This window comes from Crocodylus porosus, unplaced genomic scaffold (assembly GCF_001723895.1).
Source record: "Crocodylus porosus isolate Cpor-Errol unplaced genomic scaffold, CroPor_comp1, whole genome shotgun sequence".
NCBI classification, from domain to species: Eukaryota; Metazoa; Chordata; order Crocodylia; family Crocodylidae; genus Crocodylus; species Crocodylus porosus.
In genome coordinates, this window is record NW_017728950.1 from 45,943,194 (window position 1) to 45,965,150 (window position 21,957).

A 21,957-nucleotide genomic window follows, 5' to 3' on the forward strand; every position below is an offset into this window, starting at 1 on the left:
TCTTGATGAGAGTTGATGTATATTGCTCCTTAACATAGAGCGCAACCCCTCCCCCCTTTTTCCCCACCCTGTCCTTTCTGTACAATCTATAGCCCTCGATATGTACCGCCCGTCTGCATGTACAGACATTCAAATGCTGAGCTGCTGAAGAGTGAAGAGCTTTCTGTGCTGACACTGCAGTTGCAGGGGCCCTGTACACTCATCTCCACGTCCTCTATAGGCACCCTGAGTTTGCCTGGTGTCAGATGGCAGGACTGCATAAGACAGCCCTGATTGGCTGACCCAGGCCACCCACAGTCAGCCTGTGCTTCCCTGAAACACAGTGTGAGGATTGTGAAAAGGGCGTGTCCTGCTCCCTGCTGGAGCAACAGAGTCCAACAAGAGACACTGTTTTCTGGGAGAGGTGGGGAGAACTGGAGAACTATGTTCTTTTTTTAGAGAAGCCACAACATAGACAAACATTCACTCTGTCAGGAGAAACTCTCCTGGGAGTGATTTAACCTTGGTTCTTCCCATGTTATTTTTCTTCTGGAGTGGCCATTTTTACTCTGGGAGAAAAAGTTTGAACGTGCATACACTCATGGCTTCTCCTGAAAGAGCAGCAACACCCCCAGGAGAAACGTCATGTCTGTACAAGATCACTGTATGTCAGGCGTGGGCAGTTATTTCAGGTGGAGGGCCGCTTAATGAGTTTTGGTGAGCTGCCAAGGGTCACAAGGGTAGCCCCATCCCTTAACAGGTGCCTCACCCCTTGGTCACCATTTTGGTACTGGAAGTCGAACCTCTAACCCCTGACCTTTGCCACTGGAAGTCCCTCCCCTTGTCTAAAAAGTGCTCCTTTTGGGAGGAAGGGTACTGCTATCTTGAAACTGCCCCCGCAATAGATTCATAGATGCTAGGGTCAGAAGGGATCTCAAGAGATCATCGAGTCCGACCCCCTTCCTATGCAGATGACCCCAGCCAGATGCCTGTCCAGCCTTCTCTTAAAGACCTCTGAAGTAAGGGAGTGCACCACCTCCCTAGGAAGCCCGTTTCAAATATTGGCCACCTTTACCACGAAAAAGTTTTTCTTGATATCTAGCCTAAATCTGCTCTCTGTCAGTTTGTGACCATTGTTCTGTGTTAACCCAGGAGGCACCCTGGTGAATGGAGCATCTCCGATCCCTTGTTGTGTCCCCCTACTGAATTTTTAGGAGGCGACAAGATCACCTCTCAGCCTTCTCATGCAGAGGCTGAAGAGGTCCAGGTCCCTCAGTCTCTCCTCATAGGGCTTGTCGTGTAAGCCCCTAACCATAGGAGTGGCCCTCCTCTGGACCCTCTTGAGTCTATCAACATCCGTCTAGACGTACGCTGCCCAGAACTGGATGCAGCACTCTACATAGAGGAGAAGCATCACCTCCCTAGTTCTAATTGTCATGCATCTGCTGATGCATGATAAAGTGTGTTTGGCTTTGCTGATGATTTCATCACACTGATGACTCGTGTTCGTCTCGGAGTCCACTATAACTCTGAGATCCCTTTCTGCTTCTGTGCTGCTGAGAGGGTCACTTCCCAGCCAGTAGGTGTGATGGATATTTTTGCGCCCTAGGTGCAGCACTCTGCACTTGTCCTATTGTGTACTTCCCACTTTTCTAACCTGTCCTGGTCTGCCTGCAATCATTCCCTACCTTCCAGAGTGTGCGCTTCACCCCACAATTTAGTATTATCCACAGACTTGGACAGAGTGCACTTCACACCCACATCACTGATGAAGATATTGAGAAGTACAGGTCCAAGGACTGAACCCTGTTGGACCCCAGTATCCACATCATTGGAAGTCAATACCGACCCATCTACTACCACACTCTGGGTGTGTCTCTCTTTCTAAGCCTGGTCTCAAGAGCCCTGTAGTCACTCATGATATGGTTTGGACTACTCCTGGCCTCATCGTTTGTTCCCACATGGATGAGGACCAGGGAATAGTTGTTGGAGGACCGGATGACATCAAGAATTCTTGCTGTGATGTCCCTTTTTTATTTAAATATATTTGTGTCCTGATTTACATGTGCTTGCATAGTGTATCTAGAAGCAATTGCATAATAACTCAAAATACAGTGCTTCTCTTGTATATTGTGTGTGGGAGGTAAGGAGATGTATGTGGGGAGGGTGTAGTGGTGTGGATATGATGGGTGGGTGTGAAGGGGTGTGGGGTATGTGGTAGGGGTGGGACCTGTGGGAGGGTGTGAGGTTATGGTAGGTGGGGTGGGAGAGAGAGATTGGGCTGGGCCTCTGGCTTCATCATGTGCGGCTCTTGTGGACTATGTAACCCTCATATGATGCAGCTAGGCCAACCCTGTGCCAGGCTCTATACTCCTGCCACCCCACTCTGGGTCCCTGCTAGCCCCAGGGCAGCAGCATGGGCTCCACACTCCTGCCTGCCACTGCCACTCCGCTTCCCTGTTTTCCATCTTGCACACCTGCCTGCCACTGCTGCCACCACTTCCCAGCTGCCACTGCTCCCTGCACCCACTGCTACTTCCTGCTGCCACTCCACCGCTCCGTTTGCCTACCACTGCTGCTTCCCACCCACCTGCCAGCTGCTCTGCCTCCAGCCCACCTCTTCCAGCACCACACAGTTCCCAGCTGCATGAGCTGATTGCAGCAGTTTACCTTCCTCCCTCCATCCGATCTTATCTGGCTTTCCGTTTGGACTGAGGGAAGGTGGGAAACAGCCAAAGGGTCACCAGGCCAGAAGCTGCAGAGGCTTCTGATTGGGGGCAGGGTGGAGCCAGGCGGATCTTGCTGCTCAGCCGCTGGGTCCTGCCACTGCCTCTCCCTGGGTCCTGCTGTTGCTGGTGCCTTGTCTTTTTTGACAGGCAGCCACATGCAGATAATAATTAATTTTCTAAATTTTTAGGGGCCCTGGATAGAATGACCTGGAGGGCCAGATTTTGCCTGCACCTGCTGTATGCAGACCTGCCCAAACTTTACCTTTAGTTGAATTGAATCATCTTTAAGTTTTTTTTTCTTGTGTCTTCTAGGTCGGTGTTTCTTAACCCACCCAACAAAAGTGGGTTGCAAGAATATACGAACGGGTCATGAAAAAAACTTTAAAAATGGATTCTGCTTTAAAGGAGAAAAACATGAAAAACCATGTGTTTTCCTTTGCAGGCTGGCAGAGTTCCAGCCTGCAGGGAGCTGCTTCGGGCCCCCCTATTCCCTACATATCCCACACTGCCCCACATACCCACCCCCTACACCATACGCTGTGGGGAGTAGGGCCTTGTGGCAGTGGGTCAAAAGCAAAGGACACTGACAGGGCCGGGGGCTTTTTTGTACTTAAACTATTGACTGGGTCTGGACTGGTCCTTAGTAATTATAAATGTGTCCTGGTACAAAAAAGGTTGAGAACCACTGTTCTAGATATTGGTTTGACTGTATATTGGTGAAAGGCTAGAATAGTGCCACAGGTATGGTTGTCTGAAAGTATTGGGGTAAGAAGTTTTGGTTAAGTTTATGCTGCTCAAAGAACTCTAGCTGTCTGATTAAGATGATCATTCTGCTCACATAGGGGCTCCTGTATGCACCTTTTATGTTTTTGAATCTATACTTAAAATGTTTTTTTTCCCCTGTAACATACAATAAATTGAAACAGCCTTGAAAACCAATTGTTCACAAAATGAGCTTATTTTGGCTGTGGTTATTTGTATTAATGTCACATTATGTAACACAGAGACAAAGCTCCAGTGTTTGCAACATACCCTTTTTGAGAAAATGCTTCACGTGACAACAAAGATATGACAGCATGACCTGAGGATGTTATGTAGGGTGGAGGGGATGAGTTTTATGAACCACAACTCAGAAATGTGAACATAACAAGTGCTCTGGGTAAGTCCATGCTGCTTAGTGCTGGTGCCAGGTAGGGCCAAACTGAGATGTGCTGTGTTGCTCTGTATGTGTTGCCTCCTAAGGGCGTTAATGCAGTGCTACAAAAACACCAATTGACTGTTCTTCTGCAGTGATTACCAACTTCCATGCAGTGCAGCACTAATGTGTGCCACTTTGCAGTAACACCACTGGGTAGTTAGATCCTCAGGCTGATGTTCTAAATATCTGAATTATCGTCACAAACGTGCATTAGCGTCACAAAAAATGGGATTTACCTAAAGAATCTTGCCCAAATATGTGGAGACACCCAAGTGTAAGGAATATAACCGAATGCAACTGGTAAAATTCATAACTAGAAGAGAGACTTAATGAGTTGCCCCTCTTAGTCACAGGTTGAAATACTGTAGACTTTTCTATTTCTACAAGAATTTGTTAATCTCCGGTGTGACATTTATGGTGGGAAGTGTAAGCCTTATCTTTTTCTTTTAGGTTGACAATTGCATTTTTCGCCCTCTCTGGTCTGGATATGTTGGATTCCTTAGATGTGGTGAACAAAGATGATATAATAGAATGGATTTATTCTCTGCAGGTCCTTCCCACAGAAGACAGTGAGTGAGTTTTTAGCTTTTTTATTGCCTTTAACACCTTTTATTTTACTTCTAGCCCTTGGGAGTAATGCATGATTATTTATTTATAGATAGAACTTTTCAAAGGTGCTGACTCCATCTAGCTCCCAGTAATATAAAGTGTGAGTTAAGAGTGCCTAGCAGTTATACAAATTTGTATTAAAAATAGCCTTGTGGAAGAGAGCCTGACTCTTTTTAGACAAATCCATTTGTCTTAGCTTCCTAACGTTACAGGTATAAAATTACTCTGAAGCTGTAGGAAATGTAAAATTCCAAGTAAACCCTACCAAAAATAAATGGGCATAATAATGTCTTCCATTTAGTTAGTAGGAATTCTTAATTTTGCTTGTAGGTAGTTTGGTGGTTTACCATTTGCTTTCTTCGTTCTTGAACCACCTGGAAACATCTCTTTAAAGAGATTAATAGCTGGGAGGTGTGTGGGGCCCTGAGGCAGTGGGGGGTGGTGAGTGTCCGGAGCTGGCGGCTGCAGCAGCAGCAGAGCTGCTGATGCAGGGTGGCTGTAGCAGGGCCTATGCAGCACTGACCGCGGAGCCCAGGGTAGTCGCCCCAATTTGCCGACCCCCAGGGACGGCCCTGCCTACAAGAGATGTATCATATGCAGTTATCATCCTTAGTGATTGCACTGACCTAGCTGCTTAGCATGGTTATAAGCAACAGTACAACAGGCAAATATTACTAATGTGAGGGAGCAGCAGGACAGTCATAAGAAGCCCAAAGGAAAACACTTTTGAAAATAGGGAGAGAAGGATTAGGGTATAAAACAGGGCAAAAATGACCCCCTGCTTGTTTTTAAAAGGATTTAGATCTTGCAGCTAAACTGCCTGTCCTTTAAGTGAAAAATACTAGTACTGTGTCAGTTAAACCTATTAAAACCTGATTGCCTGCTGCTTAACACAATGTATAGTGATATATATCTGCCTAAAGTAAATGTGACATTAATTGCATTTTATTCACACTTAATCGGACATAAATGATGAAGGGTGGAAAATAAATCATCGGTGAGGGGTGGAACTACCAGGGCCCCTCTGCCAATCAGTGGGGGATGGGGGGGGTCACTGAGGAAAAAAATTTGAAAATGTTGCTGGGTGCCACAGACATCCTACGATTTTATTTTTTTAAATTATTATTATTATTTTTTTTTTTTCCTTTACCTCGGGATGCTTTAAGTAGATCCTTACTTATGGTCACCAGGCCAAATCCAGCTACCAAGCAGTTGTATCCAGCCCATGATGCTATGGCCCAAGTAGGGGTGATGGGCACATTTGCCTGTGCACTCTACTTTGCCATACTGGTTTTCTTTGTGGGGGGTGGGGTGTTGAACTTTGTACTGCTGCCTCAGCCCTCCCTGTGTGCTCTTTCAGGTGTCCCCTTAATGTAGGCACTTCTTTTCTCACTGCTGATTTTGTCACTTTGTGGTAGTTGGTGGTGATGGGAACCAGTAGCAAAGGATAAGAGGTGGCAGCAGCAGTAAGTCCAGTAGCGGGCACGTGAGAGTGAGAGAGCAGCCGTTGGCATAGAGCAGGGAGGGTTGGGATGTCATTAGGCAGTTTGGAGTGGTGAGTGTAGTTGGTCACAAACAGGGACTTGCCTTCAGATCCAGCTGTCTTTTTTTGGCCCAGCACTCCATATAGGTGGCTGATCCCTGCTTTATATTGTGAGAAAAAGGATACAAACCCTATCGTCTTTTGCTGATCACTTTAAAAACAAATTTAGCACTTTTTGGAAGATCTTGAGAGACTTGAGAGCTCTGGACTGGAGTAAAACAGCTATGGGAGAGGCAGGGCAAGGGCAGCTATGCTAGTAAGACATCTGCAGGAGGGAGAGTTTGCTTCAAAGACTGCCATTTGTGATGTGAAAGTAATCTATCCACTAGATACCAAGCATTGAGGTCTCTGATAGATTTGAAAATGACATAGCCCTGGTTAGTGTTAGAAACGCTTGTGGTTTTAATAGCATTGTTCAAGGGTATGGTGTTTTATATTGGCAAAAACTCGTAGTTGATACAATTTTATATCAATTTTACGAAGTAGTTTGGTGTGTGTAGCTTATTTTGTCCAGCGATCTAGTATAACAGCAAAACCATGGGGTTTTTTTCTGGTAGGTTCTGAGCCTGTGTTAGAAGGGATAGCTAGACTGGCAAATCCTTTCCAGTGTAGACTACATCTGAGAGATGAAAATGTACCTTTTATTTTCAATGCTATCCCACTGAAGTTTTCGCTCCCCCCCATGTTTTTATTGCATTCAGATTTCATTTAAAGCAGGTTCATTTCTAAAAAGAAAAGTTTCTTATTTAAATGAGATTAAAAAATTGATGTAAATAAAATCAGATTTCTTTTTCCAAAGGAAAAAAAACAGAGGGAAGATATAGACTCTGCAACTAGAAAGTAAAATGTTGCCAGACTTTGAACTTGATTTTTTACAATATCCATTTCTGATTCATTTGGCTGCCTCCTCAGCACTTGAAGAAACAGGAAAAATATTTTTTTGAGATCCCATTCACAGCTGAGGCATCTGTTTATGTGTTTGAGAGTTAGAAAATTGAGCTACAATTGGTCTTACTACTCTTATCTAATCTCCTGTGTAATGCTGGGTCTTATCCACTTGGATCACCCTGAGAGAACCTTGCTTCAAGAATAAAAAATCTTATTTTAAAATCAGTGCTAGTACTTAAGCTTGCAAAGATAAGTTTCCAATTGTGACCCAACGTAGCATAATGCTGTCTTCACTTTGGCCAGCACAGTGAGAACTGTGCAGTCCTTGGCTGTGCGTGCAGTGCAGATGTCATAGTTCTAAGTTAAGGCTATGATTTTACAGATAATTTACTTTGCTCAGTCATGCATGCCAAACAACTAGTAAAATGCACAAGTAACTACAAAGGGGACAAATAGAAGTGGTGGCCTTTTGTTGTCTTTTCCACTCAGTGCTGACTGCAACACTCATTTAAAGGAGGAACAGCTTTGTTGTTATTTTAATGATTCTGAACAGGCTCTCATTTTCTGAGTTTTGCATAAACTGCATACAGTCATTAGTAGAAGCACTGGTGTAGATTGGGGTACGTTGTGGCTCTAAGTTTGTAGCCAGTAGCCCACAATTTAAAATAAGTTGGCCTTCTCCAAGCAAGTATTTGACTCCCATGATTTGGGGAATATAGCCTTGGGAGGGGGTTAAATTGGCATAGTCCTGTCTTTCCGCTTAGGTGAAGCAGACTTTTCCAAGTGCTTCTCTTATGATTGTTGGGGATTGTGAGTGCTGTAGAATTTAACGTTGATAACTTGTTTTGCTTCTAAAGTTTCTTTTAGTAGATGTTCAGATATTGTTAAAACTAGAAATTAACACTAGATGGTGCCATTTCTTAACTATATTTGCATGTAATGTTTTAGCTGGCTGTGTAGGTGCTGGCTAAAGTAACTTTGGGTATTTAAAAACTCAGATAATGTGATCAACTTAAATCAGCCTTTGTCTGCCACCTTTGCCATGTGAAACAGTTTTCAAGATTTTATAGATGAGTCTTCTAAATATCATGGCCTTTCTTGTTCATACCATAATTCACCAGCAAAAGCAGCTATTTTCACTTCCTTTTTAGCACTTCCTTTTCAGCTTAACCATCTATTTTTAATGAAAAAAAGGCCAGCTGTAAATCTGATAGTCTGGGGGCCTTAAGTACAAAATGCTTTTTATTTTAGGAGGCTGAGATGTGGCTCCCCTCTGACAATTATTCATCTTCTTCCGTGAATAATGGATTGCTGTGTTGCTTTCCCCAGGGACTAAGTATGTCTTCACCTAAGCTGCTAGCCAAGAAGTGTCAAAACTCTGAACTAGCCAATTGGACTACTTGACCAGAAAATCATTGTTCGCCAAAAAAACAACAATAAAATTAATAGCACTGCTGATAAAACCATGGCATTAAAAGATTACAGGTATTACTTTCTGCTTGACATCAAACCCCAACATTTTACAATAAAAGAATTGGTGCAGTAAGCTCCACAGAAGTTAAAGAAATGAAAAGGGGTGATGATGGAAATAAATAAGTTTTGGTTAATTTAATTTTAAAAACCTCACTTTCCTCATGGTAGTTGTCAGTTCCTGGGCCAGCTGTACTTCTGGCCCTCTTGGTCTCTCCTAGTCCACTTCCATTCAGGTATCAGATGCCAGCATCCTCAGGGTGTAATCATATTACTTTTATGCTCAAAACAGGTCTTGGACCGCAGGCCACTAACCAGGACTGTCTCAAGGTCAGTACTGGAAGCTCTGTTCACTTCAAGAGCAATAATCTTTCTATCTGGTGACCAGGGAGCCTTCTTAAAGAAAAGTATTACTTAGAACCACATAATTTAATAGAAAATGTGTTTTAAACTTTAGTCAGACTATTATTTGCCTAGCTTCTTTAATGTTTACCGTTGCCAGGAGGTCTGGAAAGAGTCCATTTGTTTTGGACTTTTTTTACAGAATTTGTTAGTTCCTTTTTAGGCAGTTCTTTTTTTACTATATATTTCTTTTTTGATCTCTAATTTCTGAGCTGTGGCAAAAATACTGCTTAATTTGGCCTGGGGTATAGGTTCTTGTCTGTAGTTGTCACACGTGTTTATTGGAAGTTAGCTGTTAGATTGTTCTTGTGGTTGCTTTTCAAATAGTTTCCAGCTAAGCTGGATCACTATATTTGTACAGAATGTAGTATATTGTAATATACTATATTATAGTAGTGAAATAATCCAATAACATAGTGTATTATAACTTTCAGACCAGATCATAGAGAGAAGTAAGGTTGGAAGGGACCTCAAGAGATCATCTTGTCCAACCAGAGATCAGACCTGTAACCTTGATGTTATTCGCACCACACTCTAACAAACAATATTCAGTAAATTACATATGTACAGACTGAGATTACGTAGCTCCCTGAGTGTCACAGTAGCGCAGAGTGAGAGAGAAATTCTTACTCCCTGTTATAATAATAACAGTAATAATTCCCTGTTAATTATTGGAACTTGTGTTCAGCTTAATTGCAAAACAGCCCGGCTCACAGCATGTTCTTACTGTATTTACTCAAATACAACACAAGGCTTTTTCTCCCAGTCAGCATGTGGAAAAAAGCCCCTTGTCTTACATTCACATGCAAGGAAACCACACATTAAATACATTTTCTTATCTTTTGAACTGCTGCTGAATGTAGCATGTGCTCAGGAAACCAACTCTGAAGCTGATTAAATGCAGCCACAGCACTGAGCATGACTATAAAGTATATGGCCCATATTGGGCAAACATGCTGATGGGAACCTACTATAAGGGTAGGCTAGTGCAACCCATCTGAATACAATATGTGGTAGTGCCCATTGAGTGCAGTCCCCCTCAACATCAACTCTTTTCCAAGCCATAGCTACTACATTGGCTTCATTTCGACTGCCCCTTCACTCCCACAGCTGAACTGTGCCTTTCTTTCCCATTTCCAATGTTTCCTGTTTCTACACCAGCCTTAAATGTCTGGCAAACGTCACCAAACAGGGCCCCAAACAGCTCACCCAGAATCCCTTTGTTGGCCCTTCTCTCAGCCTGTCACGTATGATTAGTGTGGCCTTGCCTTCTATAAGGTTGAGCTGGACCAGATTACTATATGCCTCATGCATATACATTTTTGGAGTATATCCCAGGACTCAGAACAAGAACACTCAGTTGTAGTCATGAGTGGGGGGCTAATTAGCACATGGGTTGAGCTAAGTCTAAGGGTACTATATGCAAATTTCTATAGCTATATTTATTTCAGGGTCAGGTGGGTTTTTTTTAAATTTGCTTCTCACTTCCATGTGCTCAGTAAGATTAGGGTCTAACAGTAAGTGGGGGGAAAGGGCTACAGGAGGAAGAAGTTTGGGGGTGGTAGAGGACAAAGGGGTAACCTGACCCCGCAGATTTATTTTCCTTGCAGTAGCAGTAGGAAGGGTACAAATTCAAGGCAAGCTCCAATAATTAGATTTTATACTTCAAAAATTATATGAAATATATACATTTCCCATATATAGAATCTAATTATTGGGGGGGATTGTTATCTTGTATTTGAGTAAATGTGGTATTTGCACCAAGCTATATCCTATCACCGTAACAGTTTGTAAATTGTAAAGAAAAGCATTCTCTACTCCTTAGAAGTGCATTGATACATCGGTTCATATAGTATTGGCATTGATAAAAGGAAAATTGACATTATTGACTATTGGCTTTTTTGGCTGATGTGGCTGATAATGTCACTGATAAGTGCTGCGTGCGTGGGCGTAGCCACAGCATGCAGATGGCCAGGAATGCAGCCTGGCAGCTTGGAGAGCAGTGTCTGGCTGGTAAGTCTGTGGTGGGGAAGGGAAGGGGGGAAGATTGAGGCCCCCACGGTAAAGGAGGGAGTGGGTTGGGGCAAGGGCAGAGGCAGGCACTGCCCAGCCAGAGCAGGGTGGGAGGTGGAGATGAGGCTGTGAACCGCTCACATGGGGGGCGGCTCCTGCCACTGCATGCATCCCCAGGGAAGGCATGGGGGGGTGCCCCCTAAATCTGTATGTGGGGCGAGGGCGGCCTGCTGCTGTGGGCTGTGGCTGGGGTTGGCACTGGGATCTTCCTAGCAGGGGGCTGGGTCAGGGCTGTTCTTAGGCTAAGTGGGGGTCTACGGGATGGGCTAAAATTCACTGTAGCCCTGCTCCCAGCACCGCCTGCACCTGCCCTGAGTGTGGCCCTGGCCCAGCCCCCCCCACCAGCAAGAGCCCAGTGCTGCCCCTGGCACCAGCCCACAGCAGCAACCTGCCGTCACCCCTGCACACAGATCTAGGAGGGCACATGTCCTCTGTGCCTCCCCTAGGAGTGTGCGCCCTGTGGCAGGAACCGGTGACCCCCTCCCCATGCCCTTTGGATGAGCCGCTTGTGGCTCTGTCCCATGTCCCAACCTGGTTAGGCAGTGCCTGCCCCTGCCCTACTCCCTCCCTCACCATGGGGGCCTTGATCTGTGCCCCCCCCATGGACTTACCATCCAGACGCTGCTTTCCAACCTGCCTGGCTACATATCGGCAATCGGATCAGTAAAGGCTGATATGGCTCATTAATAATTGGCCATTGGTATTGGGCCAGAAAATCTTTATCTGTGCACCCCTACTACTCCTAAAATTAATGATCTCGAGTGGGTAGAATGGTGATTTCCAAGTGTACTGTCTTGATTTCATGTACTCTAAACATGTCACTGATTTAGTTTTAAGTCTAGCCAGTGGTGGTTTTGCTTGTGTCCAGTCTAGGACAGCTGATCTTATTTATTTTAGGAAATTACGTAGGACAGGGCTATCCAACTGTCTCCCACCTGGCTGCCACTCCTCCCAGTAGCTTCCAGGGTCTCCAGGCTCCCCACCCCTCCTCCAACTTTTGCTTTCTGCCCCACCCCAGGGGGCAGTGTGGTATAGCTCACTGCATAGGGCAGTGGGGGAGCCCACAGTCATAGAGAGGAAAGTGAGGAGACTGCCTTCATGTGCAGTGAAGTGGTGGGGAAGTGGGGGGCCTGCACCGTATGTGGCTCATGCTAATGTGGCCTCCACTAGTGTGGCTCATGTGGCCCTGGCCACTTAGAAGTTGGACAGCTCTGATCTAGGCTGTGGAACCACCAGGAAACACTCAGTTGTATGGCAGCAATTTTAGGTGGCTTTGTGCTCTCATTTTCACACATTGTCTTAGTTCTCCTTTCCTTCAATCTGAACCTCTTTGGGTAGAGGCCTTTTTTGCTGTATTCTTAAGGTGTGGGACCCAACACAATGGAGGACCCAGTCCTTAGTGAGCCATCTAGGTGTGCCTGCAAGATGAGTAAAGAATCTGTCTCTAAGAACTTTGTTCCTTGCTCCTGAAAGTTTATTTATTTATTTATTTATTTCTATGATTTTAAAATAGGGTGTGCTACAATTAATGTGGTGGTTAATACATAATTTTGGGGTGTGTGAAGAGAAAATTACCAAGGCTTGATTCCTCCTCAGCATTTTATTTATCTTTATCTCCATATACTATAACAGATGATACCAATTTTCTTTTTAAACCGGACTGACCTTTGTTATATTTCTATACATATAATTTTCAGCTTGGACAGGGGCAATGGAGGTTTTCGAAATTGCAAGCATTTCTTTCCATTAAGTAAGCACTTCACTGCACTTCATAATGATGGCTATAAACATAATCAATCTAGGGACCTGTCTGGTAAATAAACGTTTCACTAGTCTAATGGCATAGAAGTATTTACACTGGCACAAACTCAGGCACGTTCATATAAATTGTATTAGATGCAAATTGGATCTTAAACTGGTGTTTAAATTGGAAAAGAGTATTATTGCACTGTGAATCTGTTGGCTACAAGGGACCAACTCACAAGATCTTAATAAATTCTTATTTATTGTACGGGATTTGAAGTTACTAATAAAATCATAAATGCAAGCTTTGAGTTATAAGGGGTACTGGCCACTTTACACACGCAATTGCTGCAGTAGTAATATAGTGCCGATGTTGGTTTATACCTATCCGGGGCACTGGAATCTGTCAATGGTCAACTTCCTCCAAGGTGATGTCTTCTCCAGAAGGTGGTTGCCTGCTTGTGCTGTCTCGATAGGTCAGGTGCTAGATGAGAGGGCACCACTGAGGGTCATGCTTCACTGCCTTTTATCCATTTCTGGCAGATTTCTGTGATCTGCATCATCTTGGCTACCCAGTCTGGACCTCAATGTCCCACATGGGTCTTGAGTAGTGCATGAAGCTGTCATTGTGGCACATGTGTTGTTTCAGGTGGCTTGTAGAATACAGTTAGAATGGCTTATAGAGTACAGTTTTGTAATGGTAAGTTTCTCTAGCTAGGCTATTGTCACTTAACAGCCATAGGCTCTTGCTTTCTCATTCAGTTACCTACTGACTCATACATACTTGCATTCACTCAGGGGATCAGCCCAATACAGCAATACAATTCCAGTGATTTACAATTCCAATGTATTCTTATAATAATAATTTTAGTAATGCAAGGTATGACTTACTCTAAAGAATACATTTGTTAAAAGATGTAAAACATAAAATACAGAATGCCAGGCCAAAGATGAGACAGATGTAATATATATTTCTCATTTTTATAAAAATGCAGTGTGAGGTGGTGAGGATCAAAGACAACTGGGGACAAGTGAGTTAGGTTAGATGCGGTCACATAGACTGATTTAGCATGCACTTTAAACAGGTATGGGAAGTTTGCTTTGGGACATAGGTTTTAATCAAAGGGGGAATGGGTTCACCAGGATATATTTAAAATCATGTTTTCAATGCACCTTGGCTTTTCTTGTCTCTTAAAGGCTTTGCTTTGAAGTGAATATTTTAGTTCTTTTGTTTTATTTAGTGACACTTAGCTCAGTTGCTTGCTATGTAGATGTAGTTTGTAGGTTTCTCCTACAGAAATCAACTTCAGCTTTATGGCTTGCTCTGAGCTTTGCCACACCCATGCAATGAATGTGCTAGGTCTCTGCCAGTACTTGGAAGGAAAAAGAAATGCACAAAAAGGGGAGGGGGTGCAGGCAAGAAGGGGCTTCTGTTATATCAATGCCCAGAAGGGAAGTGTACAAAGGGAACTCCCTGTTACAAATCTATATTGGGAGTTTCCATCATTGTAACTATTTTGTAGTATTTTGGTTCAGATTTCTATAGTATAGATGGGGAGTTTTAGGTCCAGAGTATAAACCTTTTATGTTAATTATTATTTGAATACTAAAATATAGGGCTCAGCACTAGCTTTGTACCTCCAGAGACTTAAAATCAAGGACTTGGGTTACTGCACCTAAAAAAAAGCATCGTTCTGCTATCTAAAAGGCTAGCATTATGCGTCATTTGAAACTATATTAACCTATCCTAGGTATTCATGCCATAAAGATACACATGATATAGAGAACTTCAACAGAGTTCCATATTTGAATAAGCAAGCAGCTTTGTCTTGGGGAAAAAATACGCCCATATGTATTTTGGATAGAGAGAGCAGTCCTGTTAGCTCTTCACAATGTCTCTATTAAATACTTTTGTAGTTCAATGTAGTGACCTACCTGTTGTTGTGAAATGGTTTAGTCAGTGCCCAATTAAATCCATAGAAGTCATCTCTCTCTTCACGTACATCAAGCAACAGAACTTAAATAAGGGTGCTGTGAAAAGCAAGTCTTACTGGATAGAAATCTAGATGCAAACAGCTTATTCACATGGTAGACACTTTTCTAGGAGGTACTAAGAACAGTGGAGGAAATTCCATGAAATAAATAGGATATGTGAAGCAGATAAAGCACCTTCTGCTGCACTGTTATCTTTCTGGAGAAAATTGTGTTACAGGAGTAACATGTTGAAATTAGACAGTACTGAAAGGACCAGAACAAGCTATACAGATACTTAGTGCTGACATATCTCGGATCTGGCCAAAATTTAAGTTTCATCAAAGTAAATCAGTTGCCTTTTTCCTTTTTTTCTTTTTTTCCCTCCCCTCCCCTCTCCAGGAACAAACTTGAATCGCTGTGGCTTCCGAGGCTCTTCGTATTTGGGGCTGCCATTCAATCCATCCAAGGTTAGTTGATGCTTTGTGTGAGGGGAGAGTCTCCAATACAAACAAGTAATGATCTTGTGGCTTCTTCATTGATGCAGTTGTACAATCCTTAAATATTTAGGAAGCAAGTGTGGATCCAGGCAACCTTGTTTAGTCAAGTGAATATTAAGTTCATTGTATAGTTTTTAAAAATCTCCAGCATGCTTCTAAGGAAGACAGTATTGTGTCTGCATTTACGAATGTCAGGGGAGAAACTGATATACCCCCTATAGTGGCTTGCATCAACCCGCACTGCAAATCATTGGCAGTTCTTGGAACTTTTTTTTTCTGTTTTTTTTTTTTTTGCACCGGTCCTGGAAGCACTGCAATACCAGGTCAATGCAGTTCTTGGAACAATTGCAGTTGACAATCCAGCCAGGCAAAAATTTTGTGGGGCTTAAGAATTGCAAGTGGATCTGGGCCAGAAAAAGCAGAATTTCCTTAAAGCCAAGGAGATGTATGACAGGGCACTTGAGTGGATCCTGTGTATTACTTGAATGTGGGCGAAAATGTGTTCACACCTACTGCTAAGGGAGTGGGTGCTACACTTGGAAGATAAGAATAGTGGTGAACTTCACAGGGACGGGTGGGGGAATTGGAAGAGGGAGCAGAAGGCTTGTCTGTGCTGCTTCTGGCAGGATAGCTGGTGGTGATGTGAGAAGAAGATGCAGATTCAGGTCCAGGCCAGATTCCAAAAAGCATTTGGAGGAGGGAAGGGGGGTTAGCAGGAAGATTTGCAGGATCAGGTGTAGCCATCTGCTGGAAGTATTTCTAAACTGCAGTGGTAGTGTAGTGTAATCAGATGCTGTCTGAAAGTCGGCTGTAGCATACAAAAGCTCATAACTTCTGGGTGAGTTAGTGTTCTAACTGTAAGGTGCTACCTTGTCCTTCCTTGCCTTCTGCCTAGACTAATTCATTTTTACCTTGGTACCTATGCTATATCCTGCGGTATGGACATACCATGACTAGAATGCTGTTAAGCTGATTTACTCTGGAATAACAAGTTGTCTCCTTGCGGAGTGAATCAGCCAGGCTCCAGAGCAATACACTACTTGGGAGCACAGCAGCATCTCTATCAGGCACTGCAGAGAGACAAGATATTTTTGTCCCTTTGTTTGCTGTGGAGTTACTCCCTTCTGGAGCCCATACTGTGTCTCCTACAGTGTTAGAGGTAAAGATGATGAATTATACACTAGTTGGAATTGGCATTAGCTTTAGTTACAGGCTTTCGGAGCTGTTAAGGATTTCTTCACGGAGCACTCTTTAAGGAGAGTTTCTGTAACACTCTTACAGACATACCAAAGGGCAGTTTGTTAAGGTGTTTCAATAACTTTTTAAATGCATAAATAGCAACCCATAACCCAAATTGGGTTATACATTTCTCAAGTTAGATTCTGTAAGCTGATTCTTTTCTTTCTTCTGGTTAATTGGATCAGGAAATTTTGCAGTGGAGTAGTGGCAATTAATACTGCCACCCTTCCCACTTGCCAAATTCCCAAACCCTAACCCCCCTGTGGCTGGATCAAGACTGGGCCACCTCTGCCCCCTTCCCCCTTCTATGGCTGGACTAGGACCAAGTCAAGCCCATATCCCCCATAAGGCTGGATGGGGCATGCTGTGCCTGGCCTGAGCACCAGATGGAGACTGCCAGCTGGACTAGCCCACATATGGACCAGACACTGTCCATCTAGCCCACCAGAGAAAAAAGCTGAGTACCAGTGGGTTCAAGGAAGGGGACCTCCCTGGATTGTATTGGCATAAAAAAACCTAAAATATTGCCAATAAGGCAACTTAAAAAGAATTATCAATACACAAAAGAATAATAAAACATGGAAGCCTGCAATGATAAAACTTGTTTAAAATAGTAAGAGTGCTACTGCCTTTTAATTCATAAATGAAAAGTGGTCAGTCAAGCGGGCATCTTAAAAGAAAAAAATAAGCAAACAAAAAAAATTGCTAATAGGTGTTTTTGCTTTCGCGTTGGCAAGTTATTTCCACACCTCTGTAGTTACCATCTCATCTTTTAGCTCTGAATAGTGTCACATTGGAAATTAGGCTGATAGCTGTATGTCTGAGCTGATTCATGGAAGTTCATGGAAATCTCTCATCACTATAGACACTGCAAAATAATGAAGAAAAGGAAATGGAAAATTCTCCCAGTTTTACTGAATGTTGACAGGATCTTAGTGTGTTTGTGGGGGGGAAATAGATGGTTGTTCTTTAACCATTTGATTTTTTTTTTAACATGGTTGTGGTGTCTTCAAATCTGTGAGAGATTGAAAAAAAATCTTTATTCAAATCAATAGTCATGTTAACCTAATTCAGGATGATTAGGTGTGTCTTAATGAAGTACTGTAAACTTATAGATTGATTGAAAATTCTACACTAGCAAATGCTTCTGAATACGTACATCTGTCTGTAACAGTTGTATAGCATAATTTGAGAGTATGAATTTGCGTCAGGTCCCAATGTCTGTTCCATCTGGTGTTACTAGATTCAAGTTAAATCTAGCATGCGTAACAGACAATGTTTTAGCTGAGCCTAAGTTGGCCAGAAATCTTAAGTCTTTTGAAACTGTTATAAATCCATTTGAGGGGTGAACCCTCATCAGTAGTGCTTTTTCCATGTAAAACTATTTTAAGGAGGTCGTGTTTGCAATGTGAAATCAACTGAGTTCAGGGACCCTGTTACTATAGTGCATTAGTGCTCAAGCTTTTTGCCCAGCAAGCCAGATGGTCAGTGCCCAGTCCTTCCACAGACTCAGCTGGTGGTCGCTATCCAGTGCCTGGGGTGGGTGTGGTGGGGCTCTATGTAGTCATGTTGTGGGGTAGGGGGCATGGCCTAGCCCCACCCTCAACCCATGGGAAAGGGTGTGGGGGTGGCTGGGCCCTGATCTGGCTCTGCGGAGTGAGAGGGTATGGCCCAGCTCTGACTTGCCACAAGGATTGGGAATTTGGGATCAGAGGAGGGTAGCGGTATTAATTGCCACCGCTCTCCCATTAACAAATTTCCCAACTCATGGGGAGCCCCACAGGTCAGATACCATGGCTCTGCAACTGCAGATTGAGCACCCCTGCCATAATGCATCATACCACAGTTACTGTGTTGAGGGGATGGGAAGGATTTAAGTGTCTCTGATCTATATTGTCATGATGGTTTGCTTCATTGGTGCAAACAGATTCTGCCTATACTGCAAAGCACATAAATCATTTCCACCAGCATGATTGATTTTGCATTGTAGTTAGGAGCTTAACTCTGTCTGCAGTGGTCAGCAAAAGCAGTTAATACCGTACTAATGATAGGTTGCTGAAATAATTTTCATTTATTTATAGTTCAAATTTTAAACGTGTCTTCACAGGCATGAGGAGTTACTTCTCATATTGGAAGTGCAAGGTGGCAATCAGTCTTAGTTGTTTGTTGTGAGTGCCATTGCTCTGATCCTTGTTTCTGTTATACTAGAAGGATCTCTTAACAGCAGTTAAAATTTGTAACATGGGCAGGACATAGCCATAGTCTGGATCTTTCACCATAAAAAGGAGATTAAGTCTTGTCCATGTTACAAAGTGTAACAGGGCCATAATTTTCAATGTCCTTCTTGTCACTAATATATCTGTAATGCAGCTACTTTCATTCTTAAAATAGTTTATCATCATTTTGTTTTCCTTTCTGTCCTTGACCTTAAAAAGTTCAACACTGTTTGAGTTGACAGAAACAGTAACTTCCTTATATTTTAGCTTGATGATTTGGTGAGTTATTTCTGCAGTGGCGCAGAAATAAAAGTAGTCTTTCTGCGAAGTACATGGTGTACAGTGAAACATGACTCTTGGCTAATCCCGAAGGTACCTGCAGAGCTCACTTACTTTAATAGTGATGGCCTCTCTGATAAATGTAGAGCAGGAGTTAGTTATGTGCACTGTGTTTGGAGGCCCTGTGGTACAGTCAGTATAGGGAGCAGCTTAGTAAATGTGGTCTTGTGTACACTGTTTTTCTTTTATTAAATCTTGGAAATTATGGAAAAAGCATTTAAAATTCTTCAAGTATAATTTGATACCTGTGTGGTGGTAGATTTTGTAAAAACAATCTGCAATTAAATTGGCCAGAGATTATTTTCCCTTGAAGTTTGATTCTGGGATATAAACACTGGCATTGTGCAGTTGGTTTAGAAATACCATATTTCTTATCAGGTTAACATTCAGTGTGTTGTTATGCGTCCTAAGGCCTAAGATGTAAATTGCACAAGGAAAATCCTGAAGAAATCTTGAAAATAGTCTTAGTTTCTGGAAATCTCTTCATTTAACCATAAACCCTTTTAAAATAAGTTGTTTTAGTGGCATTAAACTTAGCAAAGTAATCTGTCTGGGTTGATAATTAAAACATCTTACAAAACTTGATTTTTTTTTTCCACCCACTGTCGGGAAAGCCACTTGTTCAGTCCTACTTCAGATCATCAAATTCTTAAGATGGCAGTTCCCATCTGTTAGTATACATGCTATTTTATACTGTGTTATGATTAAGCTGTTGTTAAAACCCATTACGATGTTGTACTGGAGTTAAGGTTAGCGCTTTAAAAGGGGGGAGGTGAGGAGCCTGTGGGGCCCCTAAAAAAAAAATTAGAAAATTAATATTTATCTGCCCCTGGCTGCTTGTCATGTGGCCCTTGATGACTTGCCAAAACTCAGTAAGCAGCCCTCTGCCCAAAATAATTGCCTGCCCTGCTCTTTTCCCTTTGTCTTCCTTGATGTGCCCCAAGTACACAATTTGCAAGTTTTGAAGTATATTACTACTTATCTGAAAAATACAATGCAACAGCCGTCTAGCTGGGTGTTTTTCCAAGAAAGGCCTTATCTTCAATAAATACCTAAACGAAATACAACTTGTAAATAGTTTTTCAGTGTCCACACTCAACAAACACATTAAATCAGTGCTACATAACATACAGACCAGTCGTTATATGTTATGGAATAAGCTCCCTCCAGAGGTGGTGCAATTGCCTACCCTGGAAATCAAGAGGCCCCAGTTGTCTTTCCTGCTTGGTGCAAGGGGCTGGGCCCAATGATCTTCCAAGGTCCATTCCGGCCTTACAGTCTATGTATTTATGAATTTCTTCCCACTACAATAATTCTGATGGAACAAAATTTTACCATACTTTCCAAAATAAAACTTTGTGTTGAAGGGTAACATGAAAATTGCTATCTAAATGGAAATATTTTTAGAATGATAAATGCCAAAGATTTTTTTCCAATAAAATCTTTTTAAATGCTTTTAAAATTACTAGTGCAGCATGAAATTCAATTAGAATTTCTGCAACCTTAATTTAAAAAGTCAAAAGACAGACTGTACTAAATTTCAATTCTCAAATAAGTATAATCTTCTCTTCGTTGGAATGAAACTTTGAATTTAAAAAAAAGGTTTCATTGCACCTTTTACTGGTCTACTATTCTAGATGTCGGTATTTATTTGGAGATTAACACTGTCAACATCCACGCGTAGACAAAATAATGGAACACAGTATTTTTTCAGACTGGCATTTTCTGTGTGTATAATTAGTGCTGGCATCTTCCCTCCTTCATAGACATGCCAAGTAAAAATTTAAGTGTTGCAGCCATCCAGTTTATATAATCCTATTGGGTTTAAATTTTTTGCAAATTCAATTTTCTATTCAGTCTTGTGGATGACCTACTTCAATATTGTAAAGGAAATTACTGCTTAGTATTGTGGAAGTTTTCCAAACATTTTTACCTGTGAATGTCTTGCTGGAATCTTTTCTGCCCAAATTAGATGTAGAACACTTGAAATCTGGCTAGTATGCTAGGTTATAGGAAGTGCTGCTAAAGCAGCAGTATTGGGTTTAAATTTAAATTTTGTAAAAGGGAAAATCTGGTTTGCCCTGTCACTTATAAACTGAGTATTGGCTGTAACAGGACCTGCTTTCTGTTGCCCTAGACATTCGGGATTGGTACTTATATTTTTACATGGGGATTCTGGAACTCAAAATTAGAAGTGCAGCATGGAAAGTAGACTGCTCAGAGTAAAGTTGTTGAGGTGATTGTATTTTGGACATGGGGATTTACCATACTAACTGTAACCAGGGACATGGCTCAGGCTGTAGGGCAGGGGTGGGCAATTATTTTGGGCAGAGGGCCACTTACTGAGTTTCAGCAAGCCATTGAGGGCTGCATGATAGGCAGCCCAGGGCAGATTAATATTAATTTTCTAAATTTTTTAGGGGCCCCACCGGCCAGGTAGAATGGTCTGGCGGGCTGCATCCAGTCCCTGGGCCTCATTTGTCCAGCTCTGCTGTAGGGAGTAATAGCCTGCTTGCTCAGGGGCACAAGCCAGTTGACAGGGCTGATTGCCTGGCTTGAGGGGGAGGCTGAAGTGCTGAGGAGGCAGCACAGAACTGGGATAGCTTTCTCCAGGTCCAAGGAAGGGCTGCAGGTTTGAGTTAAACCTTTGTTGCTTGTTTGTGCGTTTGTTTTGTTATGGATGTTGGTTTTCATATGGGGACAAGTTAGCCCCAGGAAAAACAAAAAGCTGAATAACAACCTGCTGCACTAAACTTCAGTTTTGTCCTTAATTGTTTGCAAGTTTAGAGTCTAATCCAGGTGGGGTGACTTGGTCTAGTGCAGGGGTAGGCAACATTTTTTGGCCGGAGTACCGAAAAAACCACAATGTCAACCTTGGAAGGTGCCAGAATGCTGGCATGCCAGAAAAAGAAAATGGGGGAGGGGAGCGGTACATGGCAGGACACGCTGCATATTAGTATATTTAATAATCATAAGTGTTGCTTTTATTGTTATGTACTTTTTTTGTTAAGCATGTTGCAGTGAAAGAGAGAGGAAAAAAAAAAAGAGAAATAAGAGA

The 21,957-nt window shown here is 42.6% G+C and overlaps 1 protein-coding gene across 2 annotated transcripts in view; it reads left to right on the plus strand.

The window, feature by feature from the left end:
* PGGT1B (protein geranylgeranyltransferase type I subunit beta) overlaps positions 1-21,957 on the plus strand; it is a 52,051-nt gene that overhangs the window by 5,554 nt on the left and 24,540 nt on the right. For both annotated transcript variants that reach the window (XM_019555307.1, XM_019555308.1), the window contains exons 2-3: positions 4,357-4,475; positions 15,008-15,075. In XM_019555307.1, coding sequence (XP_019410852.1) covers positions 4,357-4,475; positions 15,008-15,075 — 187 coding nt within the window. The remainder of the gene's footprint in view (positions 1-4,356; positions 4,476-15,007; positions 15,076-21,957) is intronic.